The 21,070-nt window shown below is 47.7% G+C and overlaps 1 protein-coding gene across 9 annotated transcripts in view; it reads right to left on the reverse strand.

Moving 5' to 3' along the window:
* Window positions 1-21,070, reverse strand: part of TEX14 (testis expressed 14, intercellular bridge forming factor) — a 739,191-nt gene that overhangs the window by 436,814 nt on the left and 281,307 nt on the right. For 7 of the 9 annotated variants that reach the window (XM_063953897.1, XM_063953895.1, XM_063953894.1 and 4 more), the window contains exon 8: window positions 11,277-11,348. The exons of the other annotated variants lie outside the window; for them this stretch is intronic. In XM_063953897.1, coding sequence (XP_063809967.1) covers window positions 11,277-11,348 — 72 coding nt within the window. The remainder of the gene's footprint in view (window positions 1-11,276; window positions 11,349-21,070) is intronic. 9 annotated transcript variants of the gene reach the window in all.

Here is a 21,070-nt window from a genome sequence, read left to right on the forward strand (position 1 = left end):
AAAATAACTGAGCTACTAATTAAGTCACCTGTGCTGAAGCCTGGTTATCACGAAAGCCTGCACTGTTGGTGTGCCTTGAGGACCGTGGTTGGGAATGCCTGGTATAGGTCATTGGTACAGCCTCATCTAGAATACTGTGCTCAATTCTGGAGGCCATATCTTCAAAAGGATACTGTACAAAGAAGGGCAACTAAAATGGTGCATGGCCTATATCCCAAAACAATTGACTAAGAAATGTCAATATGTATGGTTTGGAGCAGAGAAGGGAAAGGGGGGACATGATAGAAACTTTCAAATATATCAACGGTTTTGACAAAGTCCAGGAGGGGAACATTCTCCAAATGAAGAGAAGCAACAGAACACAAGGACATGCACTGAGACTGGAGAAGGGAAGTTAAGGGGAAATTTGGGGAAAAATGACATCACAGAAAGGCTAGTGGAATAGCCTCCCATCAGAGGTGGTAGAGGCTAAGACAGTAGAGCAACTTAAACATGCATGGGATAGACATAAGGATATCATTACTAAGAAATGAGGATCAAATAAGATTTGAGATAAAAAAAATATGGTTAAAAAGAAAAAAAAAAGGGCAGACTAGATGAGGCAAGTGGTTCTTATCTGCCGTTAAATTATATGTTTTATATATATTTATATTAATTTTTTTTTTTTCCTCCCGTTTTGTGTGTCAAGAAATCACATCTACAGGCAGTATATATTACAGCAGTACAGGCTCAAATCAACATAGCAGCTCAAGATCATGTCACAGGAACAGTTGCCCTGACATCCCAACACCCCTTTCTGGATGCTAGTCACCATGAGAAGCAAAATCCCTGTGCACTGAACACATACTTAAAAGCTGATCACAGGTGCAGCTTAATTAATTAGCCAAGCTCCTGGCTGACAACTGATTGAGGTAACACCTGGACTGGACCCTTCAGTCCTGCTGCTTTTGCTCTGTTAAACCTGGTCATTTCACATTAATTTCCTGTGGAATTATGCTATTCCAGCCACACCATGCCCCCCCATATTAGCTTCAACCACCCTGGCAAATAAATTTTCAGGTGAGCTACCTGCCTTGCCCACATTCATTTGTGTAGTCTGCATGTGTACATAACCCTATGGTGAAGCTAGGGGATTAGGAGATAGAGGGGGAAGAAGATGAACTCTGAAAAAGTGTAGAGAATTGTTTGGAGGATTGGGACCCACAAACCTTCTGGAGAGGGCATCAGCATTAAGGTGCTGTGTCCCCAGACAATGCTGCACCTCAAATTTAAATGGCTGTAAAGCCAAAAACCAGCGGGTCACACAAGCATTCACTTCTTTGTTCGTGTGCATCAACTGTAAAGGGGCATAATCTGTAAGAAGAACTCCAGCTTCAACTAATAATATTTCTCTGACGTCCTAAGTGGATGCTGGGACTCCGTAAGGACCATGGGGAATAGCGGCTCCGCAGGAGACTGGGCACAACTAATGAAAGCTTTAGGACTACCTGGTGTGCACTGGCTCCTTCCACCATGACCCTCCTCCAGACCTCAGTTAGAATCTTGTGCCCGGCTGAGCTGGATGCACACTAGGGGCTCTCCTGAGCTCCTAGAAAGAAAGTATATTTTAGGTTTTTTATTTTACAGTGAGATCTGCTGGCAACAGACTCACTGCAGCGAGGGACTAAGGGGAGAAGAAGCGAACCTACCTAACTGGTGGTAGCTTGGGCTTCTTAGGCTACTGGACACCATTAGCTCCAGAGGGATCGACCACAGGACCCAACCTCGATGTTCGGTCCCGGAGCCGCGCCGCCGGCCCCCTTACAGAGCCAGAAGCAAGAAGTGTTCCGGAAAATCGGCGGCAGAAGACTTCTGTCTTCAACAAGGTAGCGCACAGCATTGCAGCTGTGCGCCATTGCTCCTCATGCACACCTCACACTCCGGTCACTGATGGGTGCAGGGCGCTGGGCGCCCTGAGGGCAATATAATACACCTTGGCTGGCAAATCATCACAATATATAGTCCCAGGGCTATATATGTGATAAATTACCCCTGCCAGAATCCATGAAAAAAGCGGGAGAAAAGTTAGCCGAAAAAGGGGCGGGGCTATCTCCCTCAGCACACTGGCGCCATTTTTTCTTCACAGTGCAGCTGGAAGACAGCTCCCCAGGCTCTCCCCTGTAGTTTTCAGGCTCAAAGGGTTAAAAAGAGAGGGGGGGCACTAAATTTAGGCGCAATATGTGTATACAAGCAGCTATTGGGGGAAAAAAATCACTCAGTTATAGTGTTAATCCCTGCATTATATAGCGCTCTGGTGTGTGCTGGCATACTCTCTCTCTGTCTCCCCAAAGGACTTTGTGGGGTCCTGTCCTCAGTCAGAGCATTCCCTGTGTGTGTGCGGTGTGTCGGTACGGCTGTGTCGACATGTTGGATGAGGAAGGTTACGTGGAGGCGGAGCAGAGGCCGATAAATGGGATGTCGCCCCCTGTGGGGCCGACACCAGAGTGGATGGATAGGTGGAAGGTATTAACCGACAATGTCAACTCCTTACATAAAAGGCTGGATGACGAAACAGCTGTGGGACAGCCGGCTTCTCAGCCCGCGCCTGCCCAGGCGTCTCAAAGGCCATCAGGGGCTCAAAAAACGCCCGTTACCTCAGATGGCAGACACAGATGTCGACACGGAGTCTGACTCCAGTGTCGACGAGGTTGAGACATATACACAATCCACTAGGAACATCCGTTGCATGATCTCGGCAATGAAAAATGTGTTACACATTTCTGACATTAACCCAAGTACCACATAAAAGGGGTTTTATGTTTGGGGAGAAAAAGCAGCCAGTGTTTTGTTCCCCCATCAGATGAGTGAATGAAGTGTGTAAAGAGCGTGGGTTCCCCCGATAAGATAATGGTAATTTCTAAAAAGTTACTGCTGGCGTACCCTTTCCCGCCAGAGGATAGGTCACGTTGGGAGATATCCCCTAGGGTGGATAAGGCGCTCACACGTTTGTCAAAAAAGGTGGCACTGGCGTCTTGGGATACGGCCACTTTGAAGGAGCCTGCTGATAAAAAGCAGGAGGCTATCCTGAAGTCTGTATATACACACTCAGGTACTATACTGAGACCTGCAATTGCCTCAGCATAAATAGTGCTGCTGCAGCGTGGTCTGATACCCTGTCAGATAATATTAATACCCTAGACAGGGATAATATTTTGCTAACATAGAGCATATTAAAGACGTCGTCTTATATATGAGGGATGCACAGAGGGATATTTGCCGGCTGGCATCCAGAATTAATGCAATGTCCATTTTGCCAGGAGGGTATTAGAGACCCGGCAGTGGACAGGTGATGCTGCCTTTAAAAGGCACATGGAGATTCTGCCTTATAAGGGTGAGGAATTGTTTGGGGATGGTCTCTGGGACCTCGTATCCGCAGCAACAGCTGGGAAGAAAATTTTTTACCTCAGGTTTCCTCACAGCCTAAGAAAGCACCGTATTTCAGGTACAGTCCTTTCGGCTTCAGAAAAGCAAGCGGGTCAAAGGCGCTTCCTTTCTGCACAGAGACAAGGGAAGAAGGAAAAAGCTGCACCAGACAGCCAGTTCCCAGGATCAAAAATCTTCCCCCGCTTCCTCTGAGTCCACCGCATGACGCTGGGGCTCCACAGGTGGAGACAGGTGCGGTGGGGGCGCGTCTCGGGAACTTAAGGGACCAGTGGGCTTGCCCACAGGTGGATCCCTAGGTTCTGCAAGTAGTATCACAGGGATACAAGCTGGAGTTCGAGGCGACTCCCCCTCGCCGTTACCTCACATCAGCCTTGCCTGCTGCCCTCGGAGAAAGGGAGGTAGTACTGGCGGCAATTCACAAGCTGTACTTCCAGCAGGTGAAATCAAGGTACCCCTCCTTCAACAAGGCCAGGGTTACTATTCCAAAATGTTTGTTGTACCGAAACCAGACGGTTCGGTGAGACCCATTCTAAAATTGAAATCCTTGAACACTTATATACGAAGGTTCAAGTTCAAAATGGAATCGCTCAGGGCGATTATTGCAAGCCTGGAGAATTTCATGATATCACTGGACATCAAGGATGCTTACCTGCATGTCCCTATTTACCCTCCTCACCAGGAGTACCTCAAAATTGTGGTACAGGATTGTCATTACCAATTCCAGACGTTGCCGTTGGTCTGTCCCCGGCACCGAGGGTATTTACCAAGGTAATGGCCGAAATAATTATCCCGTACTTGGACGATCTCCTTATAAAGGCGAGGTCCAGGGAGCAGTTGTTCGTCGGAGTAGCACTATCTCGGGAAGTGCTACAACAGCACGGCTGGATTCTGAATATTCCAAAGTCGCAGCTGGTTCCTACGACGCGTCTACTGTTCCTGGGTATGGTTCTGGACACAGAACAGGATAAAAAGGGTTTCTCCCGGAGGAGAAGTCCAAGGAGTTGTCGTCTCTAGACAGAGACCTCCTAATACAAATACAGGTGTCGGTGCATCAATGCACGCGAGCCCTGGGAAAGATGGTAGCTTCTTACGAAGAAATTCCATTCGCCAGGTCCCATGCAAGGATCTTCCAGTGGGACCTGTTGGACAAGTGGTCCAGGTCGCATCTTCAGATGCATCGGCGGTTAACCCTGTCTCCAAGGGCCAGGGTGTCGCTGTTGTGGTGGCTGCAGAGTGCTCATCTTCTAGAGGGCCGCAGATTCGGCATACAGGACTGGGTCCTGGTGACCACGGATGCCAGCCTTCGAGGCTGGGGGGCAGTCACACAGGGAAGAAACTTCCAAGGACTATGGACAAGTCAGGAGACTTCCCTACACAAAAATATTCTGGAACTAAGGGCCATTTACAATGCCTTAAGTCAGGTTAGACCCCTGCTTCAACACCGGCCGGTGCTGATCCAGTCAGACAACATCACGGCGGTCGCTCATGTAAACCGACAGGGCGGCACAAGAAGCAGGATGGCGATGGCAGAAGCCACAAGGATTCTCCGATGGGCGGAAAATCATGTGTTAGCACTGTCAGCAGTGTTCATTCCCGGAGTGGACAACTGGGAAGCAGACTTTCTCAGCAGACACGACCTCCACCCGGGAGAGTGGGGACTTCATCCAGAAGTCTTCCAAATGATGGTACACCGTTGGGAAAGGCCACAGGTGGACATGATGGCGTCCCGCCTCAACAAAAAGCTAAAAAGATATTGCGCCAGGTCAAGGGACCCTCAGGCGATAGCTGTGGACGCTCTGGTAACACCGTGGGTGTACCAGTCGGTGTATGTGTTCCCTTCTCTGCCTCTCATACCCAGGGTAATGAGAATAATAAGGAGAGGAGTAAGAACTATACTCATTGTTCCAGATTGACCAAGAAGAGCTTGGTACCCAGAACTCCAAGAAATGATCTCAGAGGACCCATGGCCTCTGCCGCTCAGACAGGACCTGCTGCAGCAGGGGGCCTGTCTGTTCCAAGACGTACCGCGGCTGCGTTTGACGGCATGGCGGTTGAACGCCGGATCCTGAAGGAAAAGGGCATTCTGGAGGAAGTTATCCCTACGCTAATTAAAGCTAGGAAAGAAGTGAACGCAAACCATTATCACCGCATATGGCTGAAATATGTTGCGTGCTGTGAGGCCAGGAAGGCCCCAACGGAGGAATTTCAGCTAGGTCGATTTCTGCTCTTCCTACAGTCAGGGGTGACTATGGGCCTAAAATTGGGTTCCATTAAGGTCCAGATTTCGGCTCTATCGATTTTCTTCCAAAATAGAACTGACTTCACTGCCTGAAGTTCAGACTTTGTTAAGGGAGTGTTGCATAGTCAGCCCCCGTTTGTGCCTCCAGTGGCACCGTGGGATCTCAACGTGGTGTTGGATTTCCTGAAGTCGCATTGGGTTGGGCCACTTAAATCCGTGGAGCTAAAATACCTCACGTGGAAAGTGGTCATGCTGTTGGCCTTGGCTTCGGCCAGGCGTGTATCAGAATTAGCGGCTTTATCATACAAAAGCCCTTATCTCATTTTTTTATATGGATAGGGCGGAATTGAGGACTCGTTCCCAATTCCTTCCTAAGGTGGTATCAGTTTTTCATGTGAACCAACCTATTGTGGTGCCTGCGGCTACTTGGGACTTGGAGGATTCCAAGTTACTGGACGTAGTCAGGGCCCTGAAAAATATATGTTTCCAGGACGGCTGGAGTCAGGAAAACTGACTCGCTATTTATCCTGTATGCACCCAACAAGCTGGGTGCTCCTGCTTCTAAGCAGACTATTGCTCGCTGGATCTGTAGCACGATTCAACTTGCACATTCTGCGGCTGGACTGCCGCACCCTAGATCTGTAAAAGCCCATTCCACGAGGAAAGTGGGCTCTTCTTGGGCGGCTGCCCGAGGGGTCTCGGCTTTACAAATTTGCCGAGCTGTTACTTGGTCGGGTTCAAACACTTTTGCAAGAGTCTACAAGTTTGATACCCTGGCTGAGGAGGACCTAGAGTTTGCTCATTCGGTGCTGCAGAGTCATCCGCACTCTCCCGCCCGTTTGGGAGCTTTGGTATAATCCCCATGGTCCTTACGGAGTCCCAGCATCCACTTAGGACGTCAGAGAAAATAAGATTTTACTCACCGGTAAATCTATTTCTCGTAGTCCGTAGTGGATGCTGGGCGCTCATCCCAAGTGCGGATTGTCTGCAATACTTGTATATAGTTATTGCCTAACTAAAGGGTTATTGTTGAGCCATCTGTTGAGAGGCTCAGTTATATTTCATACTGTTAACTGGGTATAGTATCACGAGTTATACAGTGTGATTGGTGTGGCTGGTATGAGTCTTACCCGGGATTCACAAATCCTTCCTTATTGTGTCAGCTCTTCCGGGCACAGTATCCTAACTGAGGTCTGGAGGAGGGTCATGGTGGGAGGAGCCAGTGCACACCAGGTAGTCCTAAAGCTTTCTTTAGTTGTGCCCAGTCTCCTGCGGAGCCGCTATTCCCAATGGTCCTTACGGAGTCCCAGCATCCACTACGGACTACGAGAAATAGATTTACCGGTGAGTAAAATCTTATTTTTAACGAGTCTACTGCCCACTTGATTGCCAATCACTCTTGCTCTACAGTCGAGTACTTGCGCTCCCTGGGCAGCAATTTCCGGTTACGGTAGAGGATGGGTTTTTCTTCCCCTTCTACCACTTGGGAAAGGACTGCCCCCAAACCTGTACCTGAGGCATTTATCTGCAATATACATTGCTTCTTAAAATCAGGAGCCTGCCATGCAGCCTCTGCTGATGTAGACAATATTATTTTGACTGGGAACTGTTTTTTTTAGACACTCAGTTAATGGTGCTGCACTAATGTCAAAATCACAAATGAATCCGTGGTAGTGATCCATCAGATCAAGGAATGTTCTAAGCTGGGATTTACATTTGGGTCTAGGCCATGTGAGGACTTTATACAACCAATTTTTGAATAACCTGCGCTGTGGGAAAAATGGTGCACAATACTCTCTATTGTAGCTGTGATGTTGCAACAAATAAATGGATAATAAGTGTCACAGCTGATGCTTCAGTCGTCTTCTTACTATTGCTTTAAATATTGTGTTAGTCCTTCATTAGCATAGGGACATAAGAAATGAATGGATAACACTTACATTACATTTCTAACATGCATACACTTCAAGGTTTCTTTACAATTCATTCTGCTACATCAAGCTATAAGCAATATCCAATAACTCACTTGTAAAGAAACCTTGAAGTGTATGCGGGTTAGAAATGTAATGTAAGTGTTATCCATTCATTTCTTATGTCCCTATGCTAATGAAGGAATAACACAAGGACATCTATAAACAGAATATTTAAAGCAATAGTAAGAAGACGACTGAAGCATCAGCTGTGACACTTATTATCCATTTATTTGTTGCAACATCACAGCCACAATAGCAGAGCCGTCTTAACAGCAGTGTAGGCCCCTGGGCACAGCAATGCACTGGGGCCCCCACCCACCCATCAGCGGTAGGGGTGGGGGGTGCTATCAGCAGCAGCTGTGATGTCCCACGGGGGGTAAGGGGGTTCTATCTTTCGCTCAGCATGTAGGACCTGGAGATATCATTTCTGCTAATTACTCCTTTACTACACAAGTGGGACCGGAAGGAAAACACTAAACTGGAGAAGGGGACATTGGGCTGAATGAAGGGGCCCTGGTACATGAATTCCCGGGTGGTAGGGAGTGTTTAATACACAGGGGAGGGGTGGATAGAGGAGTGGGCTTAATAATATTCATCATTTTCCGGGGGTCAGGGCAGCTTGCTTTACTGCAGATATCTCCAGTTCCTGGAAATAGATTTCTTAGCTTTAATGGGATAAAAAAAACAAGATAGTCCCACCTTTCAGGAGGTACTGGGGACACCTTTCAGGAGGTGCTGGGGACTTGGGGATCAGACTTCAGGAGCCAGAGCAATCCACCAACAAAATATAAAACTGCATATTAAGCGTGTGGAGCTGGAGCAGGGACCAGCTGCTTGAAGGCTGATATATCTGGCTCTGGGCATAGTAGAGACAAGCTGCCAGTGTCCACTGAAAGGGGAGAGTCCCAGCTTTTGGAGTATACCCTCAGAAAAACTCTAAGTCTGACAGAACCTGAGATATCTTGCTGAGAAAACAATTAACAGGCTTGGATAGGGACCACTGCTTTGAAGTCAGATATCTCCGGTTCCCCAGGGCCGATTTTCAAAAATCTGGTACCCCTGGAAAGAGGGGACCCTCAGCAATCAGCCTAGGGCCCTTTTACTCCTGGGGCCCTTGGGCAAGAGCCCATTGAGCCCATACGAAAAGACGGCCCTGCACAATAGAGAGTATTGTGCACCATTTTTCCCACAGCGCAGGTTATTCAAAAATTGGTTGTATAGAGTGCATTATAGAAGGTTAGAGGTGTGTGCCTTATTTGAATTGACCAGCTGCTGTTAAGGGAAACAGAAGGAGCGCACATTCTAGATCACACACCACTTTGTATTAAGCTCATGTGAGGACTGCTTCCACCTTACTAGGCTGAGGTTTTACCTGCCCTCCGCCTACAATATACCCCAAATATTTTGCATCCACAATTCCAATGGCACACGTCTCAGGATTATCAGTAAATCCATGTGCCCATAAAGATAGTAATACTGCCTTTACTCTTGAAAGGTGTGACTCCCAATCAGAACTAAAGATGCCTATGTCATCTAGACATGCAGCTGCATATTCTCTGAGAGGTCGTAGAAACTTGTTCATAGCTTTCTGGAAAGTTGTCGGAGCTCCATACAAACCAAACAGCAGCACTTTGTACTGAAATAAGCACTCTGAGGAAGAGAAGGCTGTTTTAGCTTTAGCAGCCTCAGTGAAAAGAAATCCACCAATACCCTTTTGTCAAATCCAAAGTGGTGAGATACTGGCTGTTTGCGAGGTTCTCCATGTCAACCCAAGGCATAGGGTAGGAATCAAACTGCTAAATTTTATTTAGCTTGCGAAAATCATTACAGAATCTTAAGGCTCCCGAAGGCTTAGGCACTAAAACAATGGGATTATTCCATTTGCTATTTGATTCCTCTGGGACCCCTAGGCGCAGCATCTATACTTCTCGTTTGACCAATGCCCGCTTTGCCTCGAGTATATGATATGGCCTTTGTTTTATTACCACCCAAAGAGCAGTAGCAATACATTGCTGGAGGATTTGGGTTTTCCCTGGAATGGCAGAGAACACATCCTGGTATCGTGCCACTAAATTCACTGCTTCCTGTTTTTGGCTAAGATTAAGAATATCTTCAATGGACACCCAAAATTCTGGGGTTTTCTTAGCCACCAGTGAGTGCTGACCAGCACTCTCTTTCCAGGGTTTTAACAGGTTTACATGGTAGATTTGTACCTCCTTCCTTCTACCCTCCTGTTGAACCCTATAATTAACAGGTCCCACTGCTTCTATAACTTCTTAAGGGCCTCCTGCAGTTCGCCCACTAAGGAAGTTTCACGGTCGCTAAGCACTGGTTACCCATGGTCCTCTGCTCCTGGGATACCTCAGCTGCTGTTTGCTGTCATCATGCCACATAGCCACCTCCTGCAGAAACTGGAAATCACGACCCAGGATCAGCAAATAAGGTGGTCTGGATGTCACCGCGGCTACCACTTTCAATGGCCAGTCTTTTATCATTAGTGGTAGATGCACACGTGGGCACTCCTTGACATCCCCATGAATACACAATACTTTGACAGGGGGTAAAACCTGGTTAGCCCCTGGAGGTACCAAGTTAGCAGCAACAATAGTAAGTGCACTACCAGTATCGACTAAAGCCCAGACCTCTCAGCTGCACCATCATACGGAACAGGGTGGTTTCTGCCTTCTGCCGAAATGGCTTCAGCAGCTATGCTGACCACAGGTTGAGTTGCTTTCCCCACGCTGCAATCCATCAGTTCACCTTGTTTCGGACAGTCCCACTGCATATGGTTTGCCGTAGTAAAAACACACCATAGGAAGCGGGGTGTTTTCCTTAGCAATGGTAATCTGGGTTCTGGTACTGGCTGCCACCCTTGCTTAGTTTTGGTTAAATTTTCCAAAGGTAAGGTATTGCTCAATCACCACTGCTAACTCCTCAAATGTTTGAGGATCAGCCTGCAGGGCCCAGTTTTGTACCCCACGGTCTAATGCCCATATAGCATGGTCCAAAGCAACAATTTCTACTATGCGTGGCGCTGTACGCTTCTCTGGCTGTAGCCACACTTTACTCAATCTGGTTAGCCTGGCCAGCTGAACTCTTGTAGGCTCAGATGGGTTCAGCCATCAATCATGGAACTCCTGGGCTTTACTGGGGCCAATGACCCTAACGCTTCCGAGTATGACTTCCTTTACATGAGGATATGAGCTAGCTTCAGCTACCGTCAGGTCAATATAAGCTCACTTTGAATATCCGGTAAGACAGGGAGTTAATAAGGCAGCCCATTTCTTCTCCGGCCACTTTAAATGTTCGGCAGTACGTACAAAGGTGCACAAAAATGCCTCAGTATCATTTGAGGCTGTAAGTTCTTGCAAAACTTCACGATTATGATCACCTTTCCTTATTTCCTTCAACTCTTCATGCAGTAGCTGGATCGGAGGGCTGGCCTGTAGCGAATTCCGCAAACTTAAAAAAATTCCTCCATTTTATTCTGCTGCTTGTATACAAATTTTGATGACAAACCTTGATAACCCAGTTTTTCAGCACACTACCTCAACTGATTATCTTTAACACTGCATATCATTCCCTAGGCTCAGACCTTTTTACAAAGGAATTAGCAACTGCTGTACAGAGTGCACACTCACCAAACTGCTCTCTTGGGTTCTTTGCTGCATAGTAGCATCCTGAACGGCAAGCCTGGTGTATGAAGCTGTAACCTGCCAAATGTGATAAGAAATAACATATACAGGATGAAAAGTCCAACACTCTTTATCACCAGCTCAGGCAGGTTACAGCTTCATACACCAGTCTTACCGTTCAGATTATAAAGTAAATCTCCAAACAGCATATGTTGCAGCAGTACAAGTTCAAATCAGCATAGCAACAGAGGATCATGTCACAGGAGCAGTGTCCCTAACATCCCCACACCCCCTTTTAAATGCTAGTCACCTTCAGAAGCAAAATCCCTGTGCCCTGAACACATATTTAAGGCTTATCACAGGTGCAGTTTAATTATTTAGCCTAGCTCCTGGCTGACACCTGATTGAGGCAACACCTGGACTGGACCCTTCAGTCCTGCTGCTTTTGCTCTGCTAAACCTGGACTTCATGTGGAATTACGCTGTCCCTGCCACGATATACTGTATATCTATTTATCTATATTCTATATATAGAAAAAAAATCATGTTTGTGAAGGATAAATATCCTTGCAAAAAAAGGGGAGGTAAAGAGAAAGATCAGTATCCCATACCTCCCAACATGACCCTCTCCAGGAGGGACAGAATGCTCCACTTCTCGACTTTCTCTTAATCTTTTTTTTTTTAGGATTGCAGGAACCTGTTTTGAAAAGGTAAATGGACAAGAATGGTGTTTCACCACAGGTGCCGGCAATCATAAATTAAGAGGGAAGTCCAGGAGCAGAGTATCCAGACAAGAGGTATACTGTAAATGCATATTGAAGGAATTTTCTAGAGAGCTCCTCTGCAAGGTACACTTCACGCAGCTACTGAGCCACTGATACATGCAGGTGGAAGTCCTAAAGATAAATGGGACAGAGCAGAAGTATATACTCATAATTTAAAATGTCTGACAACAAAAGACAGTAAGTTACACTGGAATAAATATTTAAAGCTCTTCAATCCTGTCATGGTATGTGAATACAAAGGATAATATCAGTTGGACACAGTTGCTTTTTAGGGATTTTAAAAACCAAAAATGCATTTGCCTGCATCTGATTTAAGATCATTGCCCATCCCTGATTGCACCTCATTGGAGGGAATTCAACTGAATGCAATGTTGTTTAGCTCTGGCAGTGCCGTAACTATGTATGTGCGAAGTGTGCCTTGCACACAGCGCACTTGTGGAGTGAGCACATCGCTGCGCTGCGGGGGTCAGCTGGGAGCCAGTACACAGAATGGAGGAATAAGCAAGCAGGACAGCTCCAGTGCTGTCCCCTTGCCTGCCCGAGCTGCCCCGCCTCCCACTCGACATTCCCAATGCACCCTGTTACGTCTACCCCTCTCCAGAATGTCCCACCTTCCCAGAATGCAGGTGCGGGCGCAAGGTCTTCGCGCACAGAATTCTGGGAGCGGACGCGCTGGTGGGAGCTACGGCGTGCGGGGGTACCCGCCTACAAGCAACAGCCACTGCCACGTCTGCAGCCTGCCTGAGCACCCGCTGCCACTGAGGAGTCCTGCCGTCTGCAGCCCACGCAGTCTGTGATACCGGCAGCAGCACAGCACTCGGCCAGCCTCAGCGCTGGAGGGAGAGTGTTGCCCCCCGGCCCCTTTTCCCAGTGACCAGTGAGTGCGGATGTATCGGTCTTCTCTCTTCTCTCTCTCTTTCTTTCTCTCTCTGTCTCGCTCTCTGTCTGTCTCTCTCTCTCTCTTTTTGTAAAAAGGGGATCTTTGCCAGCAGCCTAATGTGGAAAAAAAGTGGTCTCTGCCAGCATAAAGTATAAAAAGGGGTCTCTGCCAGCCTAATGTAAAAAAAGGGGTCTCTGCCAGCCTAATTTGTAAGGGGTCTCTGCCAGCCTAATTTGTAAAAAGAGGGTCTCTGCCAGCCTAATGTGTTAAAAAGGGGTCTCTGTCAGCATAATGTGTAAAAAGGGGGTCTACCTGGTGTAATGTGTGTAAGTGGCGCTACTGTGCGGCGTAATTTGAATAATGGAGACTACTGTACAGCGTAATATGAATTTGTATTATTTTGTGGCCACGCCCCTTCCCAATGAAGCTACGCCTCTATATTTTTTATGCACACCTACGGTGCGCATTGGCCCTGTTTTGTATATATGGGGGGGGCCCGTTGCTGTTTCTTGCACACAGCGCTAACATGTCTAGTTAGGGCACTGAGCTATGGTAACAAGTGCCTGGAGCTATTCAATTCGCTGTGCTATAAACCTGCGACTAGAGGATTTTCTGCTCACACCCCCTTGAGGTACAAGTAGAAATCTAACTTATTAACTCGTGTTAATAAGTTTAGCCAGGACAACGCTACTGATACCTGGCTGTCCCTTTGAGCTCTTTTCCTGCATATTTAATAAACACACACCACAAGAAACTGCAGCCGATTCAGCCACTTCAAGATGCCATCTTTGTGAAGTCCATCCAAATAATAAGATTTTACTTACTGGTAAATCTATTTCTCGTAGTCCGTAGTGGATGCTGGGGACTCCGTAAGGACCATGGGGATAGACGGGCTCCGCAGGAGACATGGGCACTTTAAGAAAGAATTTAGGTTCGGGTGTGCTCTGGCTCCTCCCTCTATGTCCCTCCTCCAGACCTCAGTTAGAGAAACTGTGCCCAGAAGAGCTGACAGTACAAGGAAAGGATTTGGTAATCCAGGGCAAGATTCATACCAGCCACACCAATCACACCGTATAACAAGTGATAACAACCCGTTAACAGTATGACAAATAACAGAGCATCCGGTCAAACCCTGATGCAACCATAACTTAACCCTTATTGAAGCAATAACTATATACAAGTATTGCAGAAGAAGTCCGCACTTGGGACGGGCGCCCAGCATCCACTACGGACTACGAGAAATAGATTTACCGATAAGTAAAATCTTATTTTCTCTAACGTCCTAGTGGATGCTGGGGACTCCGTAAGGACCATGGGGATTATACCAAAGATCCCAAACGGGCGGGAGAGTGCGGAGACCCCTCGGGCAGCCGCCCAAGAAGAGCCCACCTTCCTAGTGGAATGGGCCTTAACTGATTTTGGCAGCGGCAATCCAGCCGCAGAATGAGCCTGCTGAATCGTGTTACAGATCCAGCGAGCAATAGTTTGCTTTGAAGCAGGAGCACCAAGCTTGTTGGAAGCATACAGGATAAATAAAGACACTACAAAAAATGGTGGTGAGCTGCTCAATCAGATAGTGATGTCACTCAGGTGCTAAAAGGGAGGGGTAATTCTGTGTAGGAAAAAACAATGGTTCCCTAATGCACACCGAGTGAAAAATATTACTACATAATAGTCAGATTATACGGAGATCTTGGTTGCGTATATCTGCAGTTATAGGGTTAAGCCCCCAGGCCGATCGACAAGGCCTCTCCGTCACTGGGGGTCCCTAATACTAGGTATGGGTCCGGGGGTTATTAACACTCATGATTTTCCCTATCACTTTGTATATATTTTTGTATTATTTTAATCACATCACTTACATAGCACTTCTGTGCTTCCTATTAACCCTTATTAATTTTCACCTGTGTGCTGACCTGGGGTAGCCGACCTGTGCCGGCATGATGGGGTCCTGCACCCCCGGACCCATACCTAGTATTAGGGACCCCCAGTGACGGAGAGGCCTTGTCGATCGGCCTGGGGGCTTAACCCTATATCTGCAGATATACGCAACCAAGATCTCCGTATAATCTGACTATTATGTAGTAATATTTTTCACTCGGTGTGCATTAGGGAACCATTGTTTTATCCTACACAGAATTACCCCTCCCTTTTAGCACCTGAGTGACATCACTATCTGATTGAGCAGCTCACCACCATTTTTTGTATTGTATTGAGAGGCATGGAAGGGTCGGCATTAGGAGGGATTGCTGACTCTAGACTGCCATAGGAGAAGCTAGGGGTATCTCCAGGTAAGCTGGCTCTCAGATGCTGTAGGAGCCATTACCATGTGGCCTTACACTGGGAATTCAACCCAGACATATTTGTAATTATTTATGGGGTGGGTGTGGGGTGTGGTGGCCCCTGTGTCAGTGTGGCTGGGCTGCTTCAGGTCGGCACACCCTAACACTTTATTAACACTTATGATTTTCCCTATCACTTTGTATATATTTTTGTATTATTTTAATCACATTACTTACATAGCACTTCTGTGCTTCCTATTAACCCTTATTAATTTTCACCTGTGTGCTGACCTGGGGTAGCCGACCTGTGCCGACATGATGGGGTCCTGCACCCCCGGACCCATACCTAGTATTAGGGACCCCCAGTGACGGAGAGGCCTTGTCGATCGGCCTGGGGGCTTAACCCTATATCTGCAGATATATGCAACCAAGATCTCCGTATAATCTGACTATTATGTAGTAATATTTTTCACTCGGTGTGCATTAGGGAACCATTGTTTTTTCCTACACAGGATAAATAAAGACTCTGTTTTCCTGACCCTAGCCGTTCTGGCTACATAAACCTTCAAAGCCCTGACCACATCAAGTAACTCGGAATCCTCCAAGTCAGTAGTAGCGACAGGCACCACAATAGGTTGGTTTATATGAAAGGATGAAACCACTTTCGGCAGAAATTGTGGACGGGTCCGCAATTCTGCTCTATCCGCATGGAAAACCAGATAGGGGCTTTTATGTGACAAAGCCGCCAACTCTGACACACGCCTAGCCAAAGCCAAGGCTAATAGCATGACCACCTTCCACGTGAGAAATTTCAACTCCACCGTTTTGAGTGGTTCAAACCAGTGGGATTTCAGGAAACTCAACACCACGTTAAGATCCCAAGGTGCCACTGGAGGCACAAAAGGGGGCTGAATATGCAGCACTCCCTTTACAAACGTCTGAACTTCAGGTAGAGAAGCCAACTCTTTTTGAAAGAAAATGGATAGGGCCGAAATCTGGACCTTAATGGAACCCAATTTTAGGCCCAAATTCACTCCGGACTGTAGGAAGTGAAGGAAACGGCCCAGCTGAAATTCCTCCGTAGGAGCATTCCTGGCCTCACACCAAGCAACATATTTTCGCCATATACGGTGATAATGTTGAGCTGTCACGTCCTTCCTAGCCTTTATCAGCGTAGGAATGACCTCATCCGGAATGCCTTTCTCTGCTAGGATCCGGCGTTCAACCGCCATGCCGTCAAACGCAGCCGCGGTAAGTCTTGGAACAGACAGGGCCCCTGTTGCAACAAGTCCTGTCTTAGAGGAAGAGGCCACGGGTCCTCTGTGAGCATTTCTTGCAGATCTGGATACCAAGTCCTTCGTGGCCAATCTGGAACAATGAGTATTGTTCTCACTCCTCTTTTTCTTATTATTCTCAGCACCTTGGGTATGAGAGGAAGAGGAGGAAATACATAGACCGACTGGAACACCCACGGTGTCACCAGGGCGTCTACAGCTATCGCCTGAGGGTCTCTTGACCTGGCGCAATACCTCTGTAGCTTTTTGTTGAGGCGGGATGCCATCATGTACACCTGTGGCAGTTCCCACCGACTTGTAATCTGTCCGAAGACTTCCTGATGAAGTCCCCACTCTCCCGGGTGGAGGTAGTGTCTGCTGAGGAAGTCTGCTTCCCAGTTGTCCACTCCCGGGATGAACACTGCTGACAGTGCGCTTACGTGATTCTCCGCCCAGCGAAGAATTCTGGTGGCTTCCGCCATCGCCACTCTGCTCCTTGTGCCGCCTTGGCGGTTTACATGAGCCACTGCGGTGATGTTGTCTGACTGAATCAGAACCGGTTGGTCGCGAAAGAAGGGTCTCCGCTTGACGTAGGGCGTTGTATATGGCCCTTAGTTCCAGGATGTTGATGTGAAGGCAAGTCTCTTGACTTGACCACAGACCTTGGAAATTTCTTCCCTGTGTGACTGCACCCCAACCTCGGAGGCTTGCGTCCGTGGTCACCAGGACCCAGTCCTGACTGCCGAATCTGCGGCCCTCGAGAAGGTGAGCTCTCTGCAGCCACCACTGGAGTGACACCCTGGCCCTGGGGGATAGGGTGATTAACCGATGCATCTGAAGATGTGATCCGGACCACTTGTCCAGTAAGTCCCATTGAAAAGTCCTCGCATGGAACCTGCCGAAGGGAATGGCCTCGTATGATGCCACCATCTTTCCCAGGACACGAGTGCAGTGATGCACGGACACCTGTTTTGGTTTTAATAGGTTCCTGACCAGTGTCATGAGTTCCTGAGCTTTCTCCATCGGGAGATAAACCCTTTTCTGGTCTCTATCTAGAATCATGCCCAGGAAAGGCAGACGAGTCGTAGGAACCAACTGCGACTTTGGAATATTTAGAAATCCAGCCGTGTTGCCGTAACACTTCCAGAGAAAGTGCTACGCTGATCAGCAACTGCTCTCTTGATCTCGCTTTTATGAGGAGATCGTCCAAGTATGGGATAATTGTGACTCCTTGCTTCCGCAGGAGTACCATCATTTCCGCCATTACCTTGGTAAATATTCTCGGTGCCGTGGAGAGACCAAACGGCAACGTCTGAAATTGGTAATGACAATCCTGTACCACAAATCTGAGGTACGCCTGATGAGGTGGATAAATGGGGACATGAAGGTATGCATCCTTTATGTCCAGAGACACCATAAAATCCCCCGCTTCCAGGCTTGCGATGACCGCTCTCAGCGATTCCATCTTGAACTTGAACCTTTTCAGGTATATGTTCAGGGATTTTAAATTCAATATGGGTCTGACCGAACCGTCCGGTTTCGGGACTACAAACATGGTCGAATAATAACCCCTTCCTTGTTGAAGGAGGGGAACCTTGACCACCACCTGTTGAAGATACAATTTGTGAATTGCAGTTAATACTATTTCCCTCTCGTGGGGGGAAGCTGGCAGGGACGATTTGAGGTATCGGTGAGGGGGCATCTCCTCAATTCCAGCTTGCATCTCTGAGACACAATATCTATTGCCCAGGGAGCCAACTGGGAGTGAACCCACTTGTGGCTGAAATTTCGAAGACGTGCCCCCACCGGGCCTAGCTCCGCCTGTGGAGCCCCAGCGTCATGCGGTGGATTTTGTAGAGGCCGGGGAGGACTTCTGTTCCTGGGAACTAGCTGTGTTGTGCAGCTTCTTTCCTCTGCCCCTGCCTCTGGCAAGAAAGAACACACCTCGGTCTTTCTTGTTTTTCTGTGATCGAAAGGACTGCATTTGATAATACGGTGCTCTATTAGGCTGTGAGGAAACATATGGCAAAAAATTTGACTTTCCAGCAGTAGCTGTGGAGATCAGGTCCGAGAGACCCTCCCCAAACAATTCCTCACCCTTGTAAGGTAAAACCTCAATATGCCTTTTTGAGTCGGCATCACCTGTCCATTGCCGAGTCCACAGGACCCTTCTGGCAGAAATTTACATAGCATTTATTCTAGAACCCAGTAGACTAATGTCTCTTTGAGCATCTCTCATATAAAGGACAGCGTCTTTAATATGCCCCAGGGTCAATAAAACAGTATCCCTATCTAGGGCATCCAACTCCTCTGATAAGGTATCAGTCCATGCCGCTACTGCACTACAGACCCAGGCCGACGCGATTGCCGGTCTGAGCAAGGTACCTGAATGTGTATAAATGGACTTCAGGGTACCCTCCTGTTTGCGATCAGCAGCATCCTTGAGGGTAGCCGTATCCTGAGACGGCAGGGCTACCTTTTTGGATAAGCGTGTTAAAGCTTTGTCCACCCTAGGGGAGGATTCCCATCGTAACCTGTCCGTTGGCGGGAAAGGATACGCCATAAGAATCCGTTTGGAAATCTGCATTTTTTTTATCTGGAGATTCCCAAGCTTTTTCACATAACTCATTCAGTTCGTCTGAGGGGGGAAAAGTTACCTCATGTTTCTTTCCCTTATACATATAAACCCTTGTGTCAGGGACAGGGGTTTCCTCTGTGATGTGCAAAACATCCTTAATTGCTATAATCATATATCGGAGTGATTTAGCCAACTTTGGCTGTAACTTTGCATCATCGTCATCGACACTAGAGTCAGAATCCATGTCGGTATCTGTGTCAACAATTTGGGATAGTGGGCGCTTCTGAGACCCTGATGGCCTCTGCGACATAGGATCAGGCACGGGTTGGGACCCTGACTGTCCTGAGGCTTCAGCTTTATCTAACCTCTTATGCAAGGAATTAACATTATCATTTAAAACCTACCACATATCCATCCAATCAGGTGTCGGCGCCGTCGGCGGAGACACCACATTCACTTGCTCCCGCTCTGCTTCCACATAGCCTTCCTCATCAGACATGTCGACACAAGCGTACCGACACACCACACACACAGGGAATGCCCTTTTTGAAGACAGTTCCCCCACAAGGCCCTTTGGAGAGACAGAGAGAGAGTATGCCAGCACACACCCCAGCACTATAACCCAGGAATAACACAGTAACTTAATGTTAACCCAGTAGCTGCTGTTTATATTGTATTTTTGCGCCTAATTTATGTGCCCCCCTCTCTTTTTACCCTCTTCTACCGTGAATCTGCAGGGGAGAGCCTGGGGAGCTTCCTCTCAGCGAAGCTGTGGAGAAAAAATGGCGCTGGTGAGTGCTGAGGAAGAAGCCCCGCCCCCTCGACGGCGGGCTTCTGTCCCACTTAAATATGCATTTTCTTGGCGGGGGCTCATACATATATACAGTGCCCAACTGTATATATGTTTACTTTTGCCAAAAAGAGGTCCAAATGCTGCTCAGGGCCCTGCACCCTTACAGTGACCGAAATATGTGAGGTGTGTGGGAGCAATGGCGCACAGCTGCAGTGCTGTGCGTTACCTCAGTGAAGAACGGAGTCTTCTGCCGCCGATTTGAAGTCTTCTTGCTTCTCATACTCACCCGGCTTCTGTTTTCCGGCTCTGCGAGGGGGACGGCGGCGCGGCTCTGGGATCGGACGGCGAGGGTGAGATCCTGCGTACGATCCCTCTGGAGCTAATGGTGTCCAGTAGCCTAAGAAGCAGGACCTAGCTTCAGAGAGTAGGGCTGCTTCTCTCCCCTCAGTCCCACGATGCAGGGAGTCTGTTGCCAGCAGAGCTCCCTGAAAATAAAAAACCTAACAAAATACTTTCTCTCAGCGAACTCAGGAGAGCTCACTGAAAAGCACCCAGCTCATCTGGGCACAGTATCAAACTGAGGTCTGGAGGAGGGACATAGAGGGAGGAGCCAGTGCACACCAGAACCTAAATTCTTTCTTAAAGTGCCCATGTCTCCTGCGGAGCCCGTCTATCCTCATGGTCCTTACGGAGTCCCCAGCATCCACTTGGACGTTAGAGAAACCTAGGTAGGTATATCTCGCCCTGCTCCAATGTACTTATCTCTCACTGACTGAACATCCTACTTAAACCACTCTTTCCCAAATCACAGTATCAGATCTTTGTCTGCACTTGTGCTTTGAAAGCCTGCCTGCTACAGTCTACTACTGTGGTTTTGCTATCTCCTGTGGACATTTTGGTAAATATTCTAGCGCCTCCTGTGGATACTCTGCTGGATCATCTAGTACCCCTTTCTATGTATACTTTGCTGGATATTCTAGTGTTTCCTGTGGATACTCTGCTAGATCATCTAGTGTCTCCTGTATACACTGCTGGTTCCTATAATTCCTTCTGGGCAGTGCCGGAATAAAGTTTGTTGCATCCCCAGGGCAACTAGCTTGTGGGTGCCCCTACCAATAAAATAAGAGATATTGGCAATTAAGGTATTAAACACACTATAGTGGCTCCAGTTCACATTATACCACACAAAAAACCTGGTTCTCATATACA

This window comes from Pseudophryne corroboree, chromosome 2 (assembly GCF_028390025.1).
Source record: "Pseudophryne corroboree isolate aPseCor3 chromosome 2, aPseCor3.hap2, whole genome shotgun sequence".
Taxonomy (NCBI): domain Eukaryota; kingdom Metazoa; phylum Chordata; class Amphibia; order Anura; family Myobatrachidae; genus Pseudophryne; species Pseudophryne corroboree.